This window comes from Phyllobates terribilis, unplaced genomic scaffold (assembly GCF_046119375.1).
Source record: "Phyllobates terribilis strain yellow unplaced genomic scaffold, ASM4611937v1 Scaffold_1__5_contigs__length_1240528914, whole genome shotgun sequence".
Taxonomy (NCBI): domain Eukaryota; kingdom Metazoa; phylum Chordata; class Amphibia; order Anura; family Dendrobatidae; genus Phyllobates; species Phyllobates terribilis.
The window spans coordinates 536,716,987-536,739,344 of NW_027362761.1; the positions used below are offsets into that span (position 1 = coordinate 536,716,987).

Here is a 22,358-nt window from a genome sequence, read left to right on the forward strand (position 1 = left end):
AGCGTGCGTGAGGTATTACAGTTATTAATGGACAATTCGCTTTTTGCTAAGCTGGAGAAATGTGAGTTCGCTGTACAGAGAATTAGTTTTTTGGGCTACATTATCTCCAGCAAAGGTTTTGAGATGGATCCGGTTAAGGTTCAGGCTGTGCAGGAATGGCCTAGGCCTATTGGTTTGAAATCGATACAGAGGTTTTTGGGTTTCGCCAATTACTACAGAAAATTCATAAAAAAATTTTCTAGTATTGTCAAACCTCTGACTGATCTCACCAGGAAAGGTGCTGATGCGGTTCAGTGGTCTTCTGAGGCCATTGAAGCTTTTGTGTATCTCAAGGAGAGGTTCACCTCTGCTCCCATCCTTATGCAGCCTGATGTTACTAGGCCGTTTTTGGTTGAGGTTGATGCTTCCTCTGTGGGGGTTGGTGCAGTATTGTCTCAGGATAACGGGGATGGATTACATCCCTGTGCCTTTTTTTCAAAAAAATTTTCGGAGACTGAACTGAATTACGATATTGGTAATCGGGAATTATTGGCTATTAAACTCGCATTTGAACACTGGCGCCACTTCTTGGAAGGTGCGGAATTTCCCGTTCAGGTTCTTACGGATCATAAAAATCTGATATATCTTGATGCTGCCAAGCGCCTGAATGCCCGTCAGGCTAGGTGGGCACTGTTTTTCTCGCGGTTTAATTTCTCCGTTACTTACATCCCTGGTACTAAGAATGTTAAGGCGGATGCCTTGTCTCGCAGTTTTTCTCCCATAGTCGGTGCTGAGAAAGAGGAGAACATTTTACAAGAAGGTGTTGTGATAGCTGCTTTGGACTCCGTTTTGGAAAATGAGATTCTTAAAGCACAGGAGAATGCCCCTTCTAACACTCCTCATGGGAGGTTGTTTGTGCCTGGGACCTTTAGGAGAGATTTGTTTGTTGAGTGTCACGAATCTCGGTTGGCAGGTCATCCCGGAATCTCTGAGACCAAGAGACTGGTGGGTCGCAGTTTTTGGTGGCCTGGATGGCAGAAGGAAGTCATTAAGTGGGTGCGTCAATGTACTATATGTGCTAGATCTAAGTCCTCACATACTCTTGCTGCGGGGTTGCTTTGTCCTTTGGAGGTTCCCAGTGCTCCTTGGACACATTTGGCTATGGACTTTATAACTGACCTTCCCCCCTCTGAGGGTTTTACTGTCATCTGGGTGGTCGTGGACCGTTTTAGCAAGATGTGTCACTTGGTTCCTTTCGTCAAACTGCCCTGCGCTAAAACTCTCGCTAAGGCCTTTGTCAAGGAAATTGTCAGACTTCATGGCGTTCCTACTGACATTGTTTCTGATAGGGGTCCTCAGTTCGTGGCTCGTTTTTGGCGTGCCTTTTGTGATAGGTTGGGAGTTCATTTGTCGTCCGGATATCATCCTGAATCTAATGGCCAGACAGAAAGGAAAAACCAGGATGTTGAGCAGTTCTTGCGTTGTTTTGTGGCAGACAATCAAGAGGGGTGGTCTGAGTTTCTGCCACTTGCTGAATTTGCTCTGAACAATCATACATCTTCTTCTGCTGGTTGTTCGCCTTTTTTTTGTTGTTCTGGGAGACATCCGTCGTTTGGGTCGTTCTCCAAGTTGGGATCTGCCGTGCCTGAGGAGGAGAATTTTCCGGTGATTTGGAGAGAGTTTGGACGGATGTGCGTGGTAATCTTCAGGAGGCCAACAGAAAATCTAAAGACTACTTTGATAGGAAACGACAGGAGGTTTTGTTCGCTGTTGGTGACATGGTTTGGTTGTCCTCTAGGAATCTGCGGTTGAGGATTCCTTCAAAGAAATTGGGTCCCAAGTTTGTAGGGCCCTTTAAGGTGCTTCAGGTTGTCAACCAATCTGCTGTTAGGTTGGAGGTTCCTACCTCCTGGAGAATTAATCCGGTATTTCATGTCTCTCTGTTGAAAAAAGCTGTTGTATCGGATTGTGACGCCTCTGCCTCTGTTCCTCCGGTGGTGGAGGACGGGGAATATGAAATTTCTCGCATCCTTAACTCTAGACGGTATAGAGGTAGTTTGCAGTATCTTGTGGCCTGGAAAGGTTTCGGTCCCGAGGATAACTCTTGGGTGAGGTCGGATGATGTTTCCGCGTCCAGACTTATCAGAGCGTTTCACAGGAGATTTCCTGATAAGCCTGGTCCTAGGGGATCCGGAGGATCCTCTTAGAAGGGGGGGTACTGTTAGAACCTTGCTCTTAGTTTTTTTTCCTTTGCTGGTCACATGACCTTGTTGGCCTATTTAATCCTGCTCCGCCCTTCTGGCTTTGCTGGACTTCATTGTATATCTACTTTCTAGCTAGCCTGTGCTCTGTGTCTTGCTCTGTTAGTTTGCTTGGTCTATTGACCTCTATGTTCTATATATTTTGTTTGTTCGTCTGTCTGCTACTATTTCTGTTAGGAGGTGTCCCATATTCCTCCCAGTCCTTAGTACTTGTAGGGATTCCTTCCTCACATCTATAGGTCTCCGTACAGACTAGCTTAGGACTTTAGCAGGTCTGATCGCAGGATCAGGTTCCCTGTTACATCGTAGGGATTAAGCTGAGTTCTATCGTAGGGACAGATCTCCTCTCTTTCCTTAGCTCTGGTAGCAGAACATAACACCTCCATTGAGCTACTCTGTTTTTTAACAAAATCCGTTATGTTTCATATTTTTAACAAAATCCGTTATACTTTATATTTAATAAAGATGATATATCTGTGAGATATTTGGTAGCACAATTTTTCTTTTGGTTTATCATCTGAAAACTTGTACAGTTTTGCCAGTATCAATGCTGATAGGTACAATGAGAAATATGGCTTAATCTTATGCACTAATGATTTACAATCCCATATTTAGGAATTTTTGTTTGCTGTAGTATTTTCTGTTGCCACTAGTTGTTGCTGTTGTAGCGGGAAACAGAAGGAGGTTATAAATAGAGCCGGGAGCAGAAATAAAAAAGTCAGTGTGTGGCTGCAGCCACGTGGTAAGTTAAGGAACCTGGTTCTAGTGTGAGTGCATAATGTGAGTGGAAAAGTCTCAGAACTATAGGTCAATGGGCTGTCAAAATTCCCTGAGAGTTGATAATAATGAGTGATTTAGTGCCAAGAGGAAGTATGCAGAGGGTTCATGAATAGTTTTGAAATGAACCTGCCGTCGGGCTGTGTTGGGAGTTATGCCTATGGCCTTCCATTGTTAGCACACTGTGAAGTAGAGGACACAGTGAGGTTGTTTATTGGTGGCTAGAGGCAACAGAGATTATAACGTAGTGTAATGTGGAGCGGAGCGGTAGTCGTGGGCGAGGTACTTGTCTTCCATGCCCCGCCACACTACATAAAAACAGGGTCCCAACTGTGTGTGTGATTGGGCTGCTGTTGTGGACATCTTCAGGCTCAGTTCTGCCACAATTTGGACCACTTTAAACCCACGATGAGGAAACCAGACAAGCTGCTAAAAATAAAGTCCTTTTTACTGACAATACAACTTATGTACAGAGGGTAGCAGGAAATAAGCTTGATGTTTTCTTCTACGCAATACAGAGGCACATTCTTATTGGTTCTGGACAGCAGCACAATACTTAGGGTGAATGTTACAGATGAACAACAGGACAAAGTGGGTAACTCCATCTTCCTGGTACAGGTGCACATGGGTCAATGTGTTTCAGTGTGACCACTGCACCCTAACTACACTTCCTGAGAACAACGTAAGTGAGCTCCACCAGCTACCACCTTACTAAACGTGCTTCCAGCCTAGATGGCTCTGCATTCGTTTATGGCTGATCCCAGGTCTGGATAGCACTAACAACATTCATAAAAGTCTCTTGCTGTAGGTGCCCTCGGCTTGCCTGCTTAAGGAAAAACACTGCCGCCACTGAAGGTCTCTTGCTGAAACTTGCTCCCTTTCCTGGTGTTTTTACATACACACACACACACACAAGGTGATGATCACTTTCCTCTCAGGGTGTTCTTTCTTGTCTCTGGCTAGTTAACAACTAACTACAAAAACAGGAACTAACCCACAAATCTCCATTACTCTTCCCCAAATATGGGCCGAACCTACAGTTAACCATGTCACCCCTGACTAATAGGAACTGCAGCCTCCAGGAGGATAACACATACAATACAATACATTTTCATACATCTAAAACAGCAGAGGTCTCCAGAGAGGTGCCATGTAATCCTCTCCACCCCTACACTAGGACCTGTAGAAGGCACCGTACATTAGAGCTTCATTGGGCAATCAACTTAGCAAGAATTAACAGCCTTGTTTCACTTAATATGACCTGGATAGTGTCTTTAAGGGCAGACAATGAGTTTTCTAACTGTGGATGAGCAGTTTGCGGAAATCTGAGTGGGCCGTGGCTGAACCGATGTGGGCTGAATGTGTAATTAGCCTGGGAGGGAAGTTCTAGAAAGTCTGCTGGGGCTGTGAGGGACATCAGTCCAGGAGAAGCCAAGGTGAGTTGGGTGGTGCCAGGGCCTTTGTAAGGCCATCGGCCTCAGAGGGTCTAGGGCATAGTATGTAGAAAAGTATTGGCTGCCCAGAGGCCTGTAATCTGACTTGTTTGGTTCATTCCTGTGGAGCGGTGGACTGAATGAAGGTGTGATAGGTAAGGTTGGTTGTGATAGGGCATCTAGAAATGGGGCCAGAAATACTGGTGACCCTAATCTTTTTTACATACTTTGATGTTGCAAGTTTGAGATGACAATTCTGCAAATTGGTTGCAGCAAACACTCTATGGAGTCTGTGTGGAGTAACACAAGTCTGAGATGTCTGTGGAGCCACCAGTGACCTGAGAAAGTTCTACTGCAAAATGTGTTCTGGAAGAGTCAAACAGTAGCGCCACCTAGAGGAGCAGAAATGCTCTATATGACATGCAGCATGACTGATAAGAAATGGTAATGACAGGTTACAGGGTACGGTATTCTACTGACGGCATTCATATCTTCAGCCTTACAGAGTAATAATCAGTCTTGTCTCTTCGCACAAAGTGCAATTCTTTTGTCAGCCTCAATTGAATTAGGGGATTGTTTTTCTATAAGTTCATCATTCATATTGGACGTAAATTCAATGCTCAAGAAGTACAGAGATTGCAGAATATGATGGACATAAGTCATATTTCTATTAATATGTAAACTATGGTCGGGCTGTGGCCAAATCACGGAGAAGCAGCTGCAGCAGCTGTGCCCGGGCTAAATCCCACTAATATGCCGGATGGAGAACGCGGCATGATTAGGATCCTCACGCTGAGCACCAATGTCCTAAGCCGTCTACAACATTACTAAACCCTGAGCGATCAACACTCCAGCTGCTAAACCCAAAAAAACACAAACACATGTAACTAACTTAGGCTGTAAATCCCCTCTAAGCCAATGGAAGTATCAGGGTGGTGGGGGATGGGATACGCGCGTCCCCTCGGTGTGTGACAGTACCACCCACCTGCAGATCCTACGAAGAATCTGATTGAGCGTGGGATGCACGGATTAACTTTGGACCAGTGCCTGATTGCACGTCTACCCGCCAACTCACGGCATTGATTATTCCATTGCTTGTCAACTATAGCCTTTACAGCAGAGATCTACAATCTAGACACAATAATGGGCCATTAATAATGTATCCAGTACATTGTTTTGGAGTGCATCCAGGGTGATTAAGAATTCCCATTACTTACATTGTAGGCTTCTATGGGGGGACACAGTGAATGCAGCTGCAATGCCATTAAAGTCTATGCATGCGCTCAAATAGGAGATTCATACAGTGAGCAGGACTTTATTAGAAACATTTAAAGGAAAATAAACCTAAGAGCTCGGTCCGTCAAAAGTAGCCATCTGGATAGATTCCCTTAAAAGTGTGAGTAAACTGTAAATTGTACTTTAATTTTTTTTTTAAATCATTTTGTCCAGCACAAAAACTTTTGAAACTTTCCAAATCAATTTATTAGGGGATTTCTTTTCATTCCCATAAAAAATGCATGTAAATGGCTTCCAACCCCCTTCTTTTCCCCTGTCTATTTGCTTCCTTTAGCTGCACTGAGTGCATGTACTCACTTGGAGTACAGATAATGGCAGTGATGGGTCAGCACCTGTATCCTCATCTGAGTGCTCTGCTTATCAAAACAATCTCCTGCAGAAGCTTATCCACAGAGTTAGTAAGACACAGGGGCTGAGCTGACTCTTTCACTGCCATCATTTGTACTCCAAGTGAGTACACGCACTCCCTGCAGCTAAAGGTAGGCAAATAGACTGGGGAAAAGCAGGGGGTTGGAAGCCATTTACATGCATTTTTTTAAACAGAAATGAAGACAAATTTGCTAATAAAGTAATTTGCAACGTCTCAGAACTTTCCATAGTGGACAATATTATTAAGAAAATATAAGTTTTAGTTACTTTTAATGTATATACACCATGTAATAAATGGGGGTGCTCCCTCCAGTGGTGATCGCAGAGAGCCAGAATCTTAACTCTTTGTTATACTTGCCAACTTTTAGGATGAGTAGTAACCATGATGCTCTTTGCACGCCTCTTTTCCAAGCCATTCCCCCTCCGTGCCTTTTCTACACCCGCTGCTTTCCAGGAGGTCTCGCAAGGCTTCAGTGGCGTACAAAGGATTTGCCAGCTCTTGTTTAAGTCCGGGAAGTTTAATTGATGATCGTCAAAAAGGTTTCAGTAAATTTATAACTTATTGACCCCTACACATAGTATACTTTCCTTCTCATAAACTCTAGTTCCTTCATACAAACTTTTCGCCACTGCCAGGCAGAAGATCCTGCAGTGCAGTTTTTTAAAGGGAATCTTTCAGAAGGTTTTTGCTATGTAATGTGAGGGCAGCATGAGGGGCTGAGACACTGATTTCAAAGATTGTTCACTTGTTAGGCTGTGTGCTGTTGTTTTAATATGAGTGTTTTATCAGCCGGAGATTATTACTGCCGAACTAGCTGCCCGTGTGCATCCTGGTCCAACTTCGCCCCCAGCACTGTTTTGGAGCTCACTGTCAAAAGACAATGTACATGGAAGGCAGGGGCAGCTTTCTGAGCACTGCTACATGCTACATCTAAAAAGTGTGACCCTCTAGCCACTGCTGCACCCAGTAAACTAAGTGATACATCACCGGAATCAGGGTCCCTTTTCCTACATTATGCTGCTCTCCTTTGAGGTAGCAAAAACCTGGTGACAGATTCCCTTTAAAAATTTTACACAGTCATACCCCCTTTACAGACCACAACCCTTCGTTGTTCACGTCACCTCTAGACTATGGGACCGGTGGGAGAGCTGAGGTTCTGGGAGGCTTCTCCGGCTTCTGGGAAATGTACTGACTCAATGTAAATATGGGAGGAAATATGCGAATAAATGAAAGTATAAGTAGAGAAAAGGTAACATCACCCACTGCTTGCTACTGTCCCCATACCACGGGGCAGACAATTTGCAGGTTGGCAATGTAGGAATCCGAGCCTCTAATGTGGAGGACCACCAACAAACAACCGTTTATATCACAAACTAATTTCGCATTAACATTTCTCTGAAGACCCGGCTGCTGCGTCACAGCTTGTGACATTGCAGTTGTCAGGTGGTTGCTAGAGAAATAATGTCATGGATCAACGCCTCCGATGCAGACACAGATGTGCTGCCCCGTTCAAAGTATGAGGACTTCAGTCAAAAATTATAGTCTACAAGGTTAACCCTCTAAGAAACTACATTGGGCTCCCAAAAATCTAAAAAAAAATACTACCCCTGTCTGATGCTAGATCAAAACCTCATGCACGACCCATGTTCACTCCTTCACTTCATCATTTCGACCCTTCTGTCTGGTCCTCTGCTCCCGTGCCGAGTCCTTCACATGTTGCCCTGTCCAGGCTCCGGGTTTGTACAATTTTGCATACAATCATTTTTATTCAGACTGATTTGTTCCTAATGATTACTATGGCTTCAAATCTCTTACTTTTTTTCTCTCTTGATGTACAACACTAGAAAATGTTGATTATATTGTATATTAATAAAAGATGATGATAATTATCATCATCATCATCATCATCATCATCATGTCTACTTAGGAAAAAGCAGACTTGAATTCAGCTCTTTTTATGAAGAGTGCAAATCAATTTAAGAGCCGAAGGAAGGGTGCGAAAGGAAAATCTCAGGAAAACATCGCCAAGTCTCTCCGAGCAGGTAAATAATCATCCCCATTATGCCTCCCCCATATATACACCGCCTACTGAAAAGACTCCTTTAGATTCCTTCACGTCTAAGTGGCCTATCATCACTGAAATAGTTTTCGCACTGAATGGCGAACCAGGAGGGGGTGGTTGTCTGTAACAATATGAGCTTATGGAAGCTCTACAAGAAGTCAATAACTTGGAGAAGCGGTAGACTGGACCTCTCTGGTGGCAGCACGGGGATTGTTCAACTTTGTTCAGGAAGTCCTCAAGAACTACCTAAGGACCATTTCAAGGATTCAAATAAAAGCAATATATTATGCAGAGTGTAGGACCTGAGGAAGGGGGACATAACATAAGGATTCAAATTCGCTAGGAACAATACAGTCTAATCCCTGGAGCATCCCCTTAAAGGGGTTATACAGGACTATACAAGCCTAAGAATGAACAACCAGGTAGTTGCTAACTCTCTGCTTGTTGTGGCCAGCGCCAATCTCTGCCAGCACAGAGCGGTCACACAGCAGTCACAGGCGTGACCACTGATTAACAGCCGGCTTCGAGCTGCCTACCTGCGAGGAGCCGGCTGTCAATTAGGATGACATCGGCAGTTACTCCCCGTCGTCAGAGCTGCCCGGAAGAAGGAGAAGAAGAGCTGCTTTGTTGATGTGGAGCAGCAAAATTGCCAGCAGGAGTGGTCGGTGACTGCTCTGAGCCAGTGCCGGGTAGAACAGGCAAGTAGTTGCCAGTGTTAGAAACTACCTGCCTGTTAATTTTTAGCCCCATAGTAAAAAAAAAATAGCCCTGAATAACTTCTTTAAAGTTTCCACTATTACTATTATCCTCAGCTTCTCTTGCAGTCATCCCTCAACTGACAAGAATGTGCTGCTGTAACCTTCATCTTGAAATCTGCACATTCCTGTATCCTACTCGCAGAGTAATGATTATCCGTCATTCAGGTACCAATCTCCTTGTCATCTCTATGGTTATACTTACATACAGACTCCTTCTGGTGTGGCAGCTCCTCACTCCTTATGAAAAGTTATGCTTTGCTTTAATGTTGGAAGAACTCTACAGGCGCAGGAATAAGCCTCGCTGCTACCCTCTGTGGTGGCAATACTTGCCCTCTCTATGTCTACCAGCCTCAAAGAACAGTGTCTGCAATACACACTGTTGCTCTTTACATGCTCCTTCTTTCTAAACAACATTGTAGCACATAATGTATAGAGTGCTACTCACTCCCACTTGCTAGCTAATTGTGAAGCAGGCACTTTTACTGAAATAGGAACCTTGTAAGCTCTCCGTCACACTTCATTGGGGCCTACAGGGTAAAATTTTTCGTTTTGTAGAGTACTAAGTCAGCATAAGGAGACTTATAGGCCACATAGTGCTCAGATGAATTTAAATATGCAAATAGGTTCTTCAGAGAGGAAGAAGAAAGGAACTCACACCGACCTACAACCCAGCTTAGCCACCAGTGCATTATTAATAAAGGTGGTGCTCCAAAACTTATCACACAAACGTTGCAATTTAGTTGGAGCTACCATAGTAGTAAAGCAACTTAGGTAACCGGGTGATATCTCCACAATAGGGTCAATGCTAACCCAAAGTGACCAGTTATGGATGACTCATTGAGTACTTTAACTCCACTGTAATGTTCAGAATTGTAAATGACTATTTATGAGAGGGTAGAGAACCCATTTTAACCTTGTTACAGAACCAGGGGTCAACTTCAGTTTATTTCCAAGTATCAAGATACTCAAAATAATGGAGTGTAATAGGATTTGTCAGTAGGGTAGACCAATATCATTTAGGCTGTCGTTCAGGGCCAGTCGTGGTGCCAGATACAGTATCCCTTCATGCTTTGGTTCTCTACACCTTACTAGAGAAGTCTTAGCCACATTTATCTTGGCAACTAAACTTATGTGAGCATTATGCACCTTACTAGCCTGGCATTATGCCCAGGAAAGGATGCTATCCTAGTACACAGTCAGGATGATCTTGCCCAGCCGCAGCTGACCAATAACTGCACTTTAAACATCCAAAATTGTGCATTTGCTTTCCACACCTTTGGTTTGAAAACTAATACAGTCTGTCAGTCACTGCAGAAGAAACAATGCCTACCCACAATTGTGCCAATGGGCACACAATTTTATGTGCACACTACCAAGTGCACCTAGTAAACATGACCCAAGCAGTGGCAAATGTGCCAAAGTTTGGTGGCCATAAAAAGGTACTGCCACTGACATAAAACCAAAGAAATGAGCCGGAACATATGTTGTTACAAGTGCAATGTGTAGGTGCACATTCACCTGATAGATATGAACACATATTCCGGCTCATTTCTTTGGTTTTGTTTTCGTTTTTTGTACTTTTTACAAACAGGGGCGTTTGGGCAGGACATCTTGTCTATGTAGCTTTCCATGAGCAGGTGTCTGAAAGTCAGGGTTGAGTCCTGCTCTGCCCCCATGTTGCGTTCTGCTGGCACTTAGTGAGGTGAACTCAGTTAGGTACTGTCCCAATTGGGTATACTTTGTCACGGTGGGATGGCTTTTATGCCTTTTTGATCAAAACAGTGTCAACTAAGTACCCTATGTTAATTACATGTACTATTACAATTTATTTATTTACTTACTACAGGGAATTTGCTAACTTTGTTATTATCCAAGGTTTTCACTACCAATGACACAAGCCCGCATAGCCAGGATATTAGCTTCACGCATTAGACACATGCTCCTCTAAACCTTCGGAACAATTGGTACAGAATATGGGGTCACTGATATAGAAAGATAACTGCCCAGGAATCTGCAGGACTATGTTGGAGAAGAATTCCAAAATTGATAGTGTGTATTGGTATCATGGGTGTATCAAGTGTGACTGACAGTCGCTCTGGATCAGGCAGTAGATGTTAGAACCCTCCTGTTTGTTTTTTCCATCTTGTGTTTTGCGGTCACGTGACCACCTGCCTTTATATTCCAGCTCCGCCCTTCTGGCTGTGCTGGACTTCAGTGTTTGACTGTTTTTCTAGCCAGGTGCTTCTGTGCCTATCTCTGTCAGTTCGCTTGGTCCTTCTGGGACCTCTAGTACCTTTTTGTCTGTTTTTCTTTTTGTGTTCTGCAACAACTTCTCTATTTAGGAGGTGTCCCATTTTTGTTCCAGTTCTTAGTTCTTTTAGGGACCCCTCCCCTTATGCTATAGGTCTTCGTTCAGACTAGCCGAGGACTAAGGCGGGTCTGTTCGCTAGGAACAGGCAGCACGCTACATCGTAGGGATTCAGCTTAGTCTTATTGTAGGGACAGTTTTCCCCTTTCTTTCCTTAGTACATGTTGCACATAATAACAGTAGAAGGTCACTGCGCCTGGCATTGCAGACGCCTTCTTGATCCTCTCATCTCTGTAGTGTAGTGATATCCTTCTTCCTTTAGGGCCCAGCAGCGACCTCCACCTTCTGGTGCTAATTGATACACCCTTGCTCGGTAGTTAAAAACTCTCAGTGTCTCCAGAGAGTCGCCGGTGATAGTTCTATGTTCCTCTGTCCATGCCTGGAGTACTAGTAGTCGGCTAGTTTCTTCTTGGACTTCCATTAGAGGACAGTTGGTGTTATCTCTCAGGTATCTTCTCAAGCTAAGTGTATCCCCTTTGTTTGTTTACCTTGTTGTCTTTAGTTACAGTGGGGCTTGACTAGTGTTCACCCCATCCCCTCCCTACCTAGGGCCTAGCTCTAGGGACAATCAGGGATTAGGTTTCCTGCTCGGCGATAGGTGCGGAACCTATATAGGGACGATAGGGTAGTCAGGGTGATATTAGATCTGCCTAGGTGTCTTCACTCCCCCTTTCCCTAGTTGTTGGGCTCCCTTCCCCCTCTTCCCGTCGTTGTACACTTGCTCTTTCCCTCACCTTGCGTGACAATTGGAGATACAACTTGGGAAAATTCAGCAACCTGCTCTGCTTCACCCTACAGTAATATACCAGGCTTTGTAAATGTATCCCGTTATGTGGCCTCAAAATAACCATCCTCATCACTATCTACACCCTATCTGGCTAGAATGGTGGTTGTGGGCATCTATGTCTGGACATCGGTGCAGGTAACATGGATCTAATGTCCTTATAATAAGGCTCAACAAGGGGTAAGCACAAGCGTAAGGGTAGATGTAGGAGCCCGCAGCTTCAGGTCCTTTTATATATTAACCATAGAGCCTTTTATATCATACATCCATTAGTTTTCCAATATTGCACTGTAGCTAGTGTAATTCCACAGTGTCTCATTTCATTTGGTTTAATTTGACCGTCTCCGGTGACACCCGTGTAACACAATTGTCTCCTGCTGGTAAACTTTAATGAATGTTTTTGCAGAGACCTCGGCTCTTCCATTCAGTGACCTGCAGAGCAGTTATATTTCGCTGTCTCTGCGCACATTACCCTCCATTGCCCTAGATGAGCGGCGCTTCCCTGGTAGGAATCCCAGCTGATCTCGCTCTCGGTCTATTCTCTCTCATCTTGTCAGATGCTTTGGATGAATATAAAAATAGGCAGAGAACATAAGGAGTCTTATTCTAAGACTTGAAAGGAGAGGTCTGGAGCTCGACATCTCAAGCAGGTGATCAATGGGCGGCTTTGTAGTTAATCCTTTTTATTGGCTGCTTGTTAGGGGAATAGTTGTTGCTTTTATGTATTAGACTTTATTGCTAAGTTTGTATTTTTTCCTGCAATTACTTAGACTGTAAAATGCGCATCATCCATTAGAATAATTAATCTTTAATTATAGTTTATAAATTATTTCAACTGTAAAGGATGTTCTTATTTTTCACTTATATGCCATGAATTGGACCAGCACATCTCTCGAAAACTTAGTTCTGACCCACACATCTGCCCCTGTCAGTGGAGAATATACAAGCGAGCTCGACTTTTTTCGGAACTCACACAGAAAAAAACAGAGTGAGTGGCACATGGGTGGCAAGTTTTCCACTGACAATGGCCACCACAACACCAAACAGGATGGGGGAGAAGGGAAAGGTGACATGTCATAGATATCTAAATGAAAAAAATTCAGGTTATGCAAAATGTCTAAGGAATAGTAGCCTCCAGAGCTGTATTCACAATTCTTGTCGGTTCTACTTAGCTCTGCCCTCACATCTCAGCAATCCCTACATCCCAGAAATAATTAGGAGGGTGGTTAAATGGTCCACCTTCTAAGAAAAATTTTCAGACAAAATTTGCTAAAGCAGAATAACTTCCCTATTCCTTTTTTTCCGATCACAGTGAGTGGGATGGTTACAAAGGAGGCACAGCGCTTGATGGTTGTAGTTCACACCAGGTGTTGCTAATGCCGTTCTCTTGGGTCATTGCTAGCTCCGCAGTGACCTTGCAACATACTTGCAGCATGGGAACAAGAGAATGGTCATCACTATTCCTGGTCCTATTCTTAGGATCACCATCACAATTGACCCTCCTTCCATACTTCCGTTAAGTCAACCACTCAAGCCAGGGCAGCTAACTCTCTGTTACAGCTGCAGCTTTCCACAGTTATGACCATCGTGGCTCACTTCCTGGCTGATACCTCTCAGAACTCCAGGAGATTCCCTAAAACTAAACCCTCTCAGGCTGACAACATGTTCAGTCCACACAACTTAAATAAAACTTGTCACCAGATCAAAAGTTTCAGCTTACCGTATATCTTATTCTTGCTGTTCCTCTGAGTATTCCGCTCTTTTCTCGCTTAAAATCCGCCATACGGTTCCAGAAATATGGGCCTTTTTAGTTAGTGCCATTTATACGGTCTATACAAAAGAGGGCGTGTCTCACAGGATTCTATGGGGGCGTGTCTTTAGGCTGCTCTGCATAATGACCCTGAAAGTCACGCCCTCCTTGTACATTTCAAAAATATAAGCACTAAATAAAATTACTCATATCTCTGGAACCATATAGCAGATTTTAAAAAACCAAAAAGCGGAATACCTCGGGAAACAGCAGAAATAAAATAACGGCAAAAACTGGCTACTTTTGTTCAGAAGATAAGTCCCCCTTTAAGTGACAAAATTGCTAAACTGCACTCTCCAAAGCCTGTAAAATATATTTCTGCTTCTCCTGACAGCATAGTAGTATTTAGTGCATTAGTTCTGAGACCTTCTGAGACCTGGGCAGGTAAACACTGCTGCCCTTATTTTGCTATGTTAATTTTTGAATTTTGTGGGGGCAGTCTAATTCCTCTCATTGTGGCTTTGCTTTTAATGTATTCTCTTGGCAGCGCAATTAGAAAAACTTGGCTGCTTTCTTTTGAAAACAGTGCCACCTCTGTCCACAGGTTGTGTGTGGTATTGCACCTCAGCCACAATCACTTAAATGGAGGTGAACTACAATTCCAAACACAACCCATGGAAAAGAGTGGCATTGTTTCTGGAAGATAGCAGCCACATTTTTAGGCACAGTGTGCCTGAAGGATGACAGAGACATTCTAGATAGAGAAGATTATACAGATCAATTACTGAATTTGTCATGATAACCACGATCAGAAAGAAGGTGGCTTACTTACACAGTAATAACAGCTCCAGCCAGTTTCCGTATGGGCCATTTCTGTCACTTCCAGGGCATTGTCATTGCGCAGGTATCCCATGCGGTGAAGGCAGCCATCATGGAAAACCCGGGAGCAGATTCTGCATGGGTAGAGGCTCTCTGCAGTCCAGACCTCGCAGATCTCACACATCTCATCATTGGCGATCTACAGAGGTTAAAAAATGGATTATAATTGCTCAATAGTATGGATCAATACAATCATGGGTGTAAATGCCACGAAGCAACACATGAGTCTTATAAGGTCCTCGCTGGCTAGAGATGAGCTCAAACTGTACTTAAAGGGAATCTGTCAGCAGGTTTTTGCTATTCCATTAAGAGCAGCATGATGTAAGGGCTGAGACCCCGATTCCAGCAATGTATCACTTACTGGGCTGCTTGGTGTAGCTTTGATAGAATCCCTGTTTTCTCTGTTGCAGATCTAGCAGTTCTCTGAATGCTGAGCCCTGTATAACCCCGCCCACACCACTGATTGGCAGCTTTCTGTGTACACTTTACATTGTCAACAAGCTGCCACTCAGTGGTGTGGGCGGGGTTAAATGGACTAGCCTCACTGGCCTGCACGTGAGACGTAGCGATAATCTCCTGCTGATAAAACACTGATTGTAATTAAATTACAGAACACAGCCTAATAAATGAAACATCGCTGGAATCAGGGTATATTATGCTGCTCTCAAATTAAGTAGCAAAAACCTGTTGACAGATTCCCTTTAATTCTGTTGCTGCTGACATTTGTAAGGCAGGACTGGCAGGGGAGGAGTATGGTGGCTTACCAACCAGGTAACAACCCTAACGGGAAGTGCTGGTGTTAAGATCTAGGGCATGGATATGTCCATGTTGTCATTATGGGGCTTTCTTCTTTCATTTATTTATATTAGACTTCCAGTGAATAAAGGGTTACAGGTCTTCAACCGTGGCCTTTTAAATAATCAAATGAAATTTCTAGCGCTGCCGGCTCTGTAGAGTTTAGGTGAAGTATTGATCCTTGAAATACTGATACAAATTGTTATGGTATTGATCCCAGCCGTCTCCGGCAGCTAAGTGCTGGGCTATGGATAATGTATTTGGAAAGACGGCATGCTGCAGTATTCATGTGCTGAATTCTTGCCTCTAAGTTATCACCCAAACCAGGAATTCTAAAAACAGAATTACTTTCCAGGACTAGATACATTTCAAGGATCTCTCTACTGCAGGTAGCACGGTGGCTCAGTGATTAGCATGGTGGCTCAGTGGTTAGCATAGTGGCTCAGTGGGTAGCATGGTGGCTCAGTGGTTAGCACTGTTGATTTGCAGCGCTGAGGTCCTGGGTCCAAATCCCACCAATGACAACATCTGCAAGGAGTTTGTATGTTCTCCCCGTGTTTGCGTGGGTTTCCTCCGGGTTCTCCGGTTTCCTCCCACACTCCAAAGACATACTGATAGGGAATGTAGATTGTGAGCCCCAATGGGGACAGCGATAATGATGTCTGAGGAAATTAATGGCGTTATGTAAGAGTAACATAAATACTGTAAACATCAAAGGAAATAAAGCAACCAGCAGAGCAGGGATCGGAGACCACTTAGACTGTTTCCGATTTCTGGGAAAGTCCATGTGGCAAGAAATTTGGGCACCATGGCTACTTATCTTGTTTTTAGAATTTAAATATGCAAATATATACACTAATTGCTCCTAAATAGATATGTATATCCGTGTTCTTGAGTAAGGAGAGTAATGTCGAACCAAAACAGAGAAGAGATGTAGCAGAGGGGACGAGATTAATTAGGACTAAGGGTCAAATGATGTCACAGAGACCAGCCCAAGAGATAAAAAGCGTGTGCATAATGTCTGAGGTGATTTTGGTGCCAAGGAGAGAGATGAGAGGAGACGCAGCAGCGTCCGGAGCTCCTGTCAGGAAGAGAAGTGCGGTGCATCCGCCCAGCCCAGATGTCGACGGTCAAGCCCCGAAGACCCGAGCGACGCCAGTCAAGGTTCTTTAACCGGGTGACGTCGGTCGACAGAACGGTAACGTGCTGCGGCGGCACGGTTCTCAGACGTGTGAGCCAGTGACAGAACTTCGCAGAAGCTCTGGTGGTGTCAGATCGGAGATTTGCGGTCGGGCCGGCGACCAGTAAGGACATGCGAGACGGACCGTTACCTCTGACAGGGACATATGGTACCGGGCACGGATAGAGGGAAAGACAATAGTCAGACGGGGACCAGCTGCCAAAGTGGGTAGAGAGTGACAGGAGGAATGGGCAGCGATTTGTGATAGGAATAGAGTATTGCCAAGGCTTTCAAAGGCTGCCCCTCGCCTGATACAGTTAATGACAATCTAGTTCCCCTTCCCTCCAGTAGATCATGTTAAACTACCAGCCCCTGAATTCTAGTGTATTCTGATTCTTTATTCTGTTGTGTGATTTCCTGCTTATATTACTGTCAAGCATTGTGAATATTGTTACAATATTATACATCTTATAATTAATATTAGTTAGTTACATAAAAGAAATAGACTGTTGTTCCGCCTGTGTCTCCGTTTTTGCAGACTGTTACCTGCTTACACTTGTCCCCGTGCTGTATAAGAGTCCAGCCAAACCAAAAGACAACTTCCGTTGAGTAACAGTTCTCTAGTTCCCTACGTCGGTAGTCTTTAATTTATGGCTCTGACAATTTGTAACATGCAACGCCTAGCTAGAGATTGCTGGGCGGGATGAAGAGGCACAGATAAAGCGACTATATCATCAGAAAATTACCCATTGTTGTAATCCAGTTTTTGTGTAAATGTTTTTTCTCTTAGTCATTTTTTTCACATCACAATTTGAAAAATATATATATTTGAAAACTTGCAATTTTCACACTGGCCACTGAGGCAATTTTAAGAGTTTTACTTCCTGTACTTTTAGGAAGAGTTTTCAGCAGGCTCCTTATCATCAGAGGCAGGATAACAATAATACAGAGCTGGTAACACAGGATCCACCATTGACAGTAGATGATGTCACGGCTCACTTCCTCCTCCCTTCACAGTGACCTCTGCACACGCTCATTAGACGCTTCCATATAAAATGTAGGGTCTGGGTCAGTCTATTGTTGCTAATGTACATGTAAAAAAAAACATGAAGTAAGAGTCTAGAATAACCCCAGTGGCCGGTGTGAATATTGCGAGATTTTTATTGTATCTCTCTATCTATTTATAGATAGATAGATAGATCGATAGATATCATGATATGAAAAATAAAAAATAAAACATTACCAAAATTAAATAATAATAAAAAAAAACATTTAACATAAAACACATCATTTTAATTATTATTATATTGTGGTGTTATTTCGGTGGCTATATGAAAGTAATATCTAGCCAATGGACACTTCATGGTGCTGTTAATTAGGCAGTGAATGGTATGGCAGTGCAGTGTATGACAGTTCCTAAAGAAGGTAACCCATAGGAAACCATCATACATAAGGACAGGCCTGGTAAAATCCTTTTATCCAATTATCCTTTTAAATCTAAGTATAGAAATCAGTTTTTTGACTGAATTACACTGTTTCCTAGTAACAATTACATGATAATAATGTACTGATTGAAGCAAATTCACTTTTACATCAATTACATATAGTATGCAGAAAAATGGCACCTAAGAGGCTTCAACTTGGGCGTTGGGACCCGAGTGATCCCGAGAATGAGATACAGGGGTGACTATGCATGAGCGGCCATCTCTCCACCAAGATCGGGGGCAGGGCCGCAGTGCGCGTGTAGTGATGTCTTAGTGGTTGGAATAACTGGTCAAACTATGATAGCAAATCTAATTGACATGCTACAAAAGTAAATCATCTGTAAAACCTGTAATCCTACACGATTTCCGGTTACAGTCCCTGAAACTATTAACTTTTTCCAAGCCAATATACAAACTTGTAAAAATGTTGCACATTCAGTTTTTGCAGTGTCTGTCACAAGTTTATGAAGTGAAAAGACCAGAGAAGTTCTCTTGATTGGAGCAATTTATGACATATGGCCCTAGTTCAGAAGCACTACCCAACAGGTGAAAGCACTTCACCTACAGCGTTTTGCTTTGCTATATAGAATTATCGAAGCCTTAGGGTAAAAACTTTTCCATACCACTGTCATAGTTAAAGCACTGCTATCAAGTATGGTTTCTTGCTGTGGAAGACCAAAGAAGTCCAATAATTAAAATATACCCCATCTACTGGAAAGTACATGATAATTCACACAGACATAATCAAAGATAAATGTAATGCCGAGAATATTTACTAGCCAATCAGAACATGAGATTTTCCCATAGCTTGATTGACAGGTGACTGATATTCTTCTCCTCCTCCAAAGGGACAGGAAATTAATTATCTATTTGGATTTTGTTACATAAAGTTTAGTTGGCCACCGTTAAAGTGTTCAGTTTAAGTCACATTGGAGCCCATGTCCTCCGTACACCCACCCCATTACAACTACTACCACTGGCAAAGCGAAAACATTGAGGAGGTTGACTCCAATATGAAAATGACATTCCTATGATGAAGTCAGTGTCTCATATTTAGTCCAGTGAGTATATAGTTGTATACAGGCAGCAATGAACCATTTTTTTATTTTACGTCCACATGAGTTCACTCATAATTATAATATTTGTGGACCCTGAAAATAAATATGACATCAGCAACATTTTACAACATCTATTGTAGTTTTCTCCAAATGCAAAGATTTGATTTTGCTCGAGTTATATTAATGTCCCTCACCTCTTCTCTCTGGTCCAGGGTTATCTCTGGGAGCTCATCATCATTCAGAGCACGAGTTGGTCTGATAAAAGCCAGAGGGGTGAAACGTTTAGAGTTATCAAACTCATCAGGTTCAATTCCTTTCCCGTCTCTTAGTCTTTCCCAGGCTGCCCGGTTTGCTGGATTCTCCTGCCGGGGTTGAGATTGACAAGGAGAATCTGGGTTAGATTCAGTCTCATCTTTCTCTTCTTCCAACACTTGGTCCAGCACATCTCCTTTACTCCCTTTCCTGATACAACCCTCAGATTTCCTTTTACTGGGCGGTCTGTCCTTCAGTCCATCCTTGAATGCGGAGACGGCAATGCTGACCTTCTGTACCTGCTCCACTGTCTGTCTCTTGGACATTAGCACACCCATCTTCCTGTTAAGAAAAGAGACAACGTGTTAGCTCTATGGACAGAATCTAAAGACTGAAGATCTGGATTCTATAGTTTGACAAATTAAATTGTTCTAGAGTAAGACAAGCCCTAGGTCTATTCTCTAGGTCAATGATACTGGAGACCTAGAGTGTGACAATTCACCTAAAAAACACAATGATGACCACAATATTATAGAAGTGGACCTTCACCACATCCTCACATAAACCATAAATATTATAAATAATTACGTTATATTGTCAATGATAGAAACCCAAGTTACTAACATTTTAAAGGTACCACCATTGACCATGTAATTGAAGGAACCGTAGTGCAACAGATCTAACACTGCTGCGCTCTGGTCGTTAGAGTCATTCACTTCTATGCAATACTGAATGAGTTTACAGTTTGGGAATTAAACCCCAAACAAACTGATTTTGGTGACCTATTGGTTCTCCATTACATGTTAAAAGTTATCAGTGGAAAGCTACCATGGAGAGGGTGAGGGAAGGAAACGTAAAGGAAAAGAAATGAAAGAGAAAGGAAAGAGCTAAGGAGTAAGGTTGGAGGGGTGAGGAAAGGAGGGGGAGTAAATAAGAAAGAGAAGTAGGGAGGGAAGAAAAAGGGAAGCAAGGAGGAGAGGTAGAGAAGAAGGAAGGGACAGAGATAGGGAGAGAAGTAAGAAGGAAGGGAGAGAGAAGGAGAAAAGAAGGAAGGAAGAGAGGTAGGGAGGGAGGAAAGACAGAAGGAATGGAGAAAAGTAGGGAGGGAGAAAAGAAGGAAGAAAGGAAGGGACAGTGGTAAGTAGAGTAGTAGGGAGATAGGAGGGATAAGGAAGGGAGGGGGTGAGGAAATAAGAAGGGGAGAGAAGTAGGGTGGGAAGAAGGAAGGGAGAAAGGTAGGGAAGAAGGAAGGAAGGGAAAGAAGTAGGGAGGAAAGAAGGAAAGAAGGGAAAGAAGTAAGGAGGATGGCAAGAGGGAAGGAGAGAAGAGAGGTAAGTAGGAAGAAAGGAAGGCTGTCATAGGCTGTGTGCCCACTATGCGTTTTTTAAGCGTTTCCGTAGCGGCAATTCCGCTGCAGAAACGCATAAAAAATGCTTGGTAGAAGGTCTGCCATGTTCCCCAATGATAATCCGCATGTGCTGTGCACATGTTGCGGAAATTTACGCTGCGGATTATCATTGCGGAAAAATCCGCAGCACTACCAATTATTTTGTGGAAGCGCGGCGTTTTCGCCGCCATTGACTTGCATTGGAACATAAGGAATCCGCATCACTGCATCTGTACATGCGGAATCCAAGCGTTTCAATGTGCGGATGGTACCCGGGTTTGGAGAAGAGGAGACTCTCCTCCAGACCCGGGTACCATAGTACCTGTAAAAAAAAAAGAATAAAATAAAAAATAAATATTATACTCACCTTCTGATGGCCCCCGGCGTCCTTGTCCTGGCTTGCCGGCAGCTCGCGGTAGACTAAAGGACCTGCGGTGACGTCATTTAGTTATGTGACGGGTCACGTGACCGCTGACGTCGGCAAGTCCCTTAGTCTACCGCTTTCGGTCATGCTATATGAATCCATGCCGGTTGCAAGGATTTATATAATGTGACCAAGTTGTCAAGTACTTTCTAAGTGATGCTAAAATCGCTTGGAAAGCGCTTGACAACCCGCATGCGGAAATACATGTGAAGAACGCTTCACTTCCGCTTGTCCCTGGCAGGAAAAACGCATGTACAATCCGCATGTACAATCCGCATGTGCAATCTGCATGTACAATCCGCATGTACAATCCGCATGTGCAATCTGCATGTGCAATCTGCATGTACAATCCGCATGCGTTTTTTCTGCCAGAGAGATGCAGAAATGCTCAGGAAGAAATCCTACATCGTGGGCACAAAGCCATAATCTGTCCCATGCTCCAGTGCTGCCCATCTTACAATTTTCAATTGTCTCCACCAGACGGAAAATAACAAAGTAACAGCCCCCAGTAACTTAAAGACTGTGGCCACTGATTAGCTGCGGAGCCAGATGACACTCAGATTGGCAGCGCTGGGGCAGATTACGTAAGCATGCTTTCTTCATTCAGTAGGGTACCTACAAACATATTACAGGTAAACCTCCTTAAAGAAAGAGTAAAAAGGAGAATTAAGGGTGGCTTTCTCTCACCGTGACTGACTACGAGAGAGAAATGGGAGGGTGAGGGCATTAATGTTGACTTAGGTAACCAGGATGACAGCAAATATGATTGACAGTGGTAAAGTTTGCAATTAGTAATTAAGCCTGAAGCACTAACATTTGAGCCCATGCTTTACATAGTCACTGTATTAGAGCCAAAGCTGTATTATTTTTGCTCAAATATATATATGCATTACGATACAATGACATTTTCTACAACATTGTAATGCACGATGGGGGTCTGACCACTGGGATTCCCAGCAATCCTGAGAATGTTGCCCTGGAACCTCGAGAACAGTCAAGAAAAATGAGGAGCTGACCATGATCAGACCCCACTCCAGTCATTGTTTTTGACACTGAAGGAA

General features: G+C 43.4%; 1 protein-coding gene across 3 annotated transcripts in view; it reads right to left on the bottom strand.

The window, feature by feature from the left end:
• PHF24 (PHD finger protein 24) overlaps positions 1-22,358 on the bottom strand; it is a 179,765-nt gene that overhangs the window by 44,349 nt on the left and 113,058 nt on the right. For all 3 annotated transcript variants that reach the window (XM_073680350.1, XM_073680349.1, XM_073680348.1), the window contains exons 2-3: positions 19,429-19,828; positions 14,671-14,856 (exon numbers count right to left, since the gene is read on the bottom strand). In XM_073680350.1, the coding sequence (XP_073536451.1) occupies positions 14,671-14,856; positions 19,429-19,824 (582 nt within the window). In that variant the 5' untranslated portion in view covers positions 19,825-19,828. The remainder of the gene's footprint in view (positions 1-14,670; positions 14,857-19,428; positions 19,829-22,358) is intronic.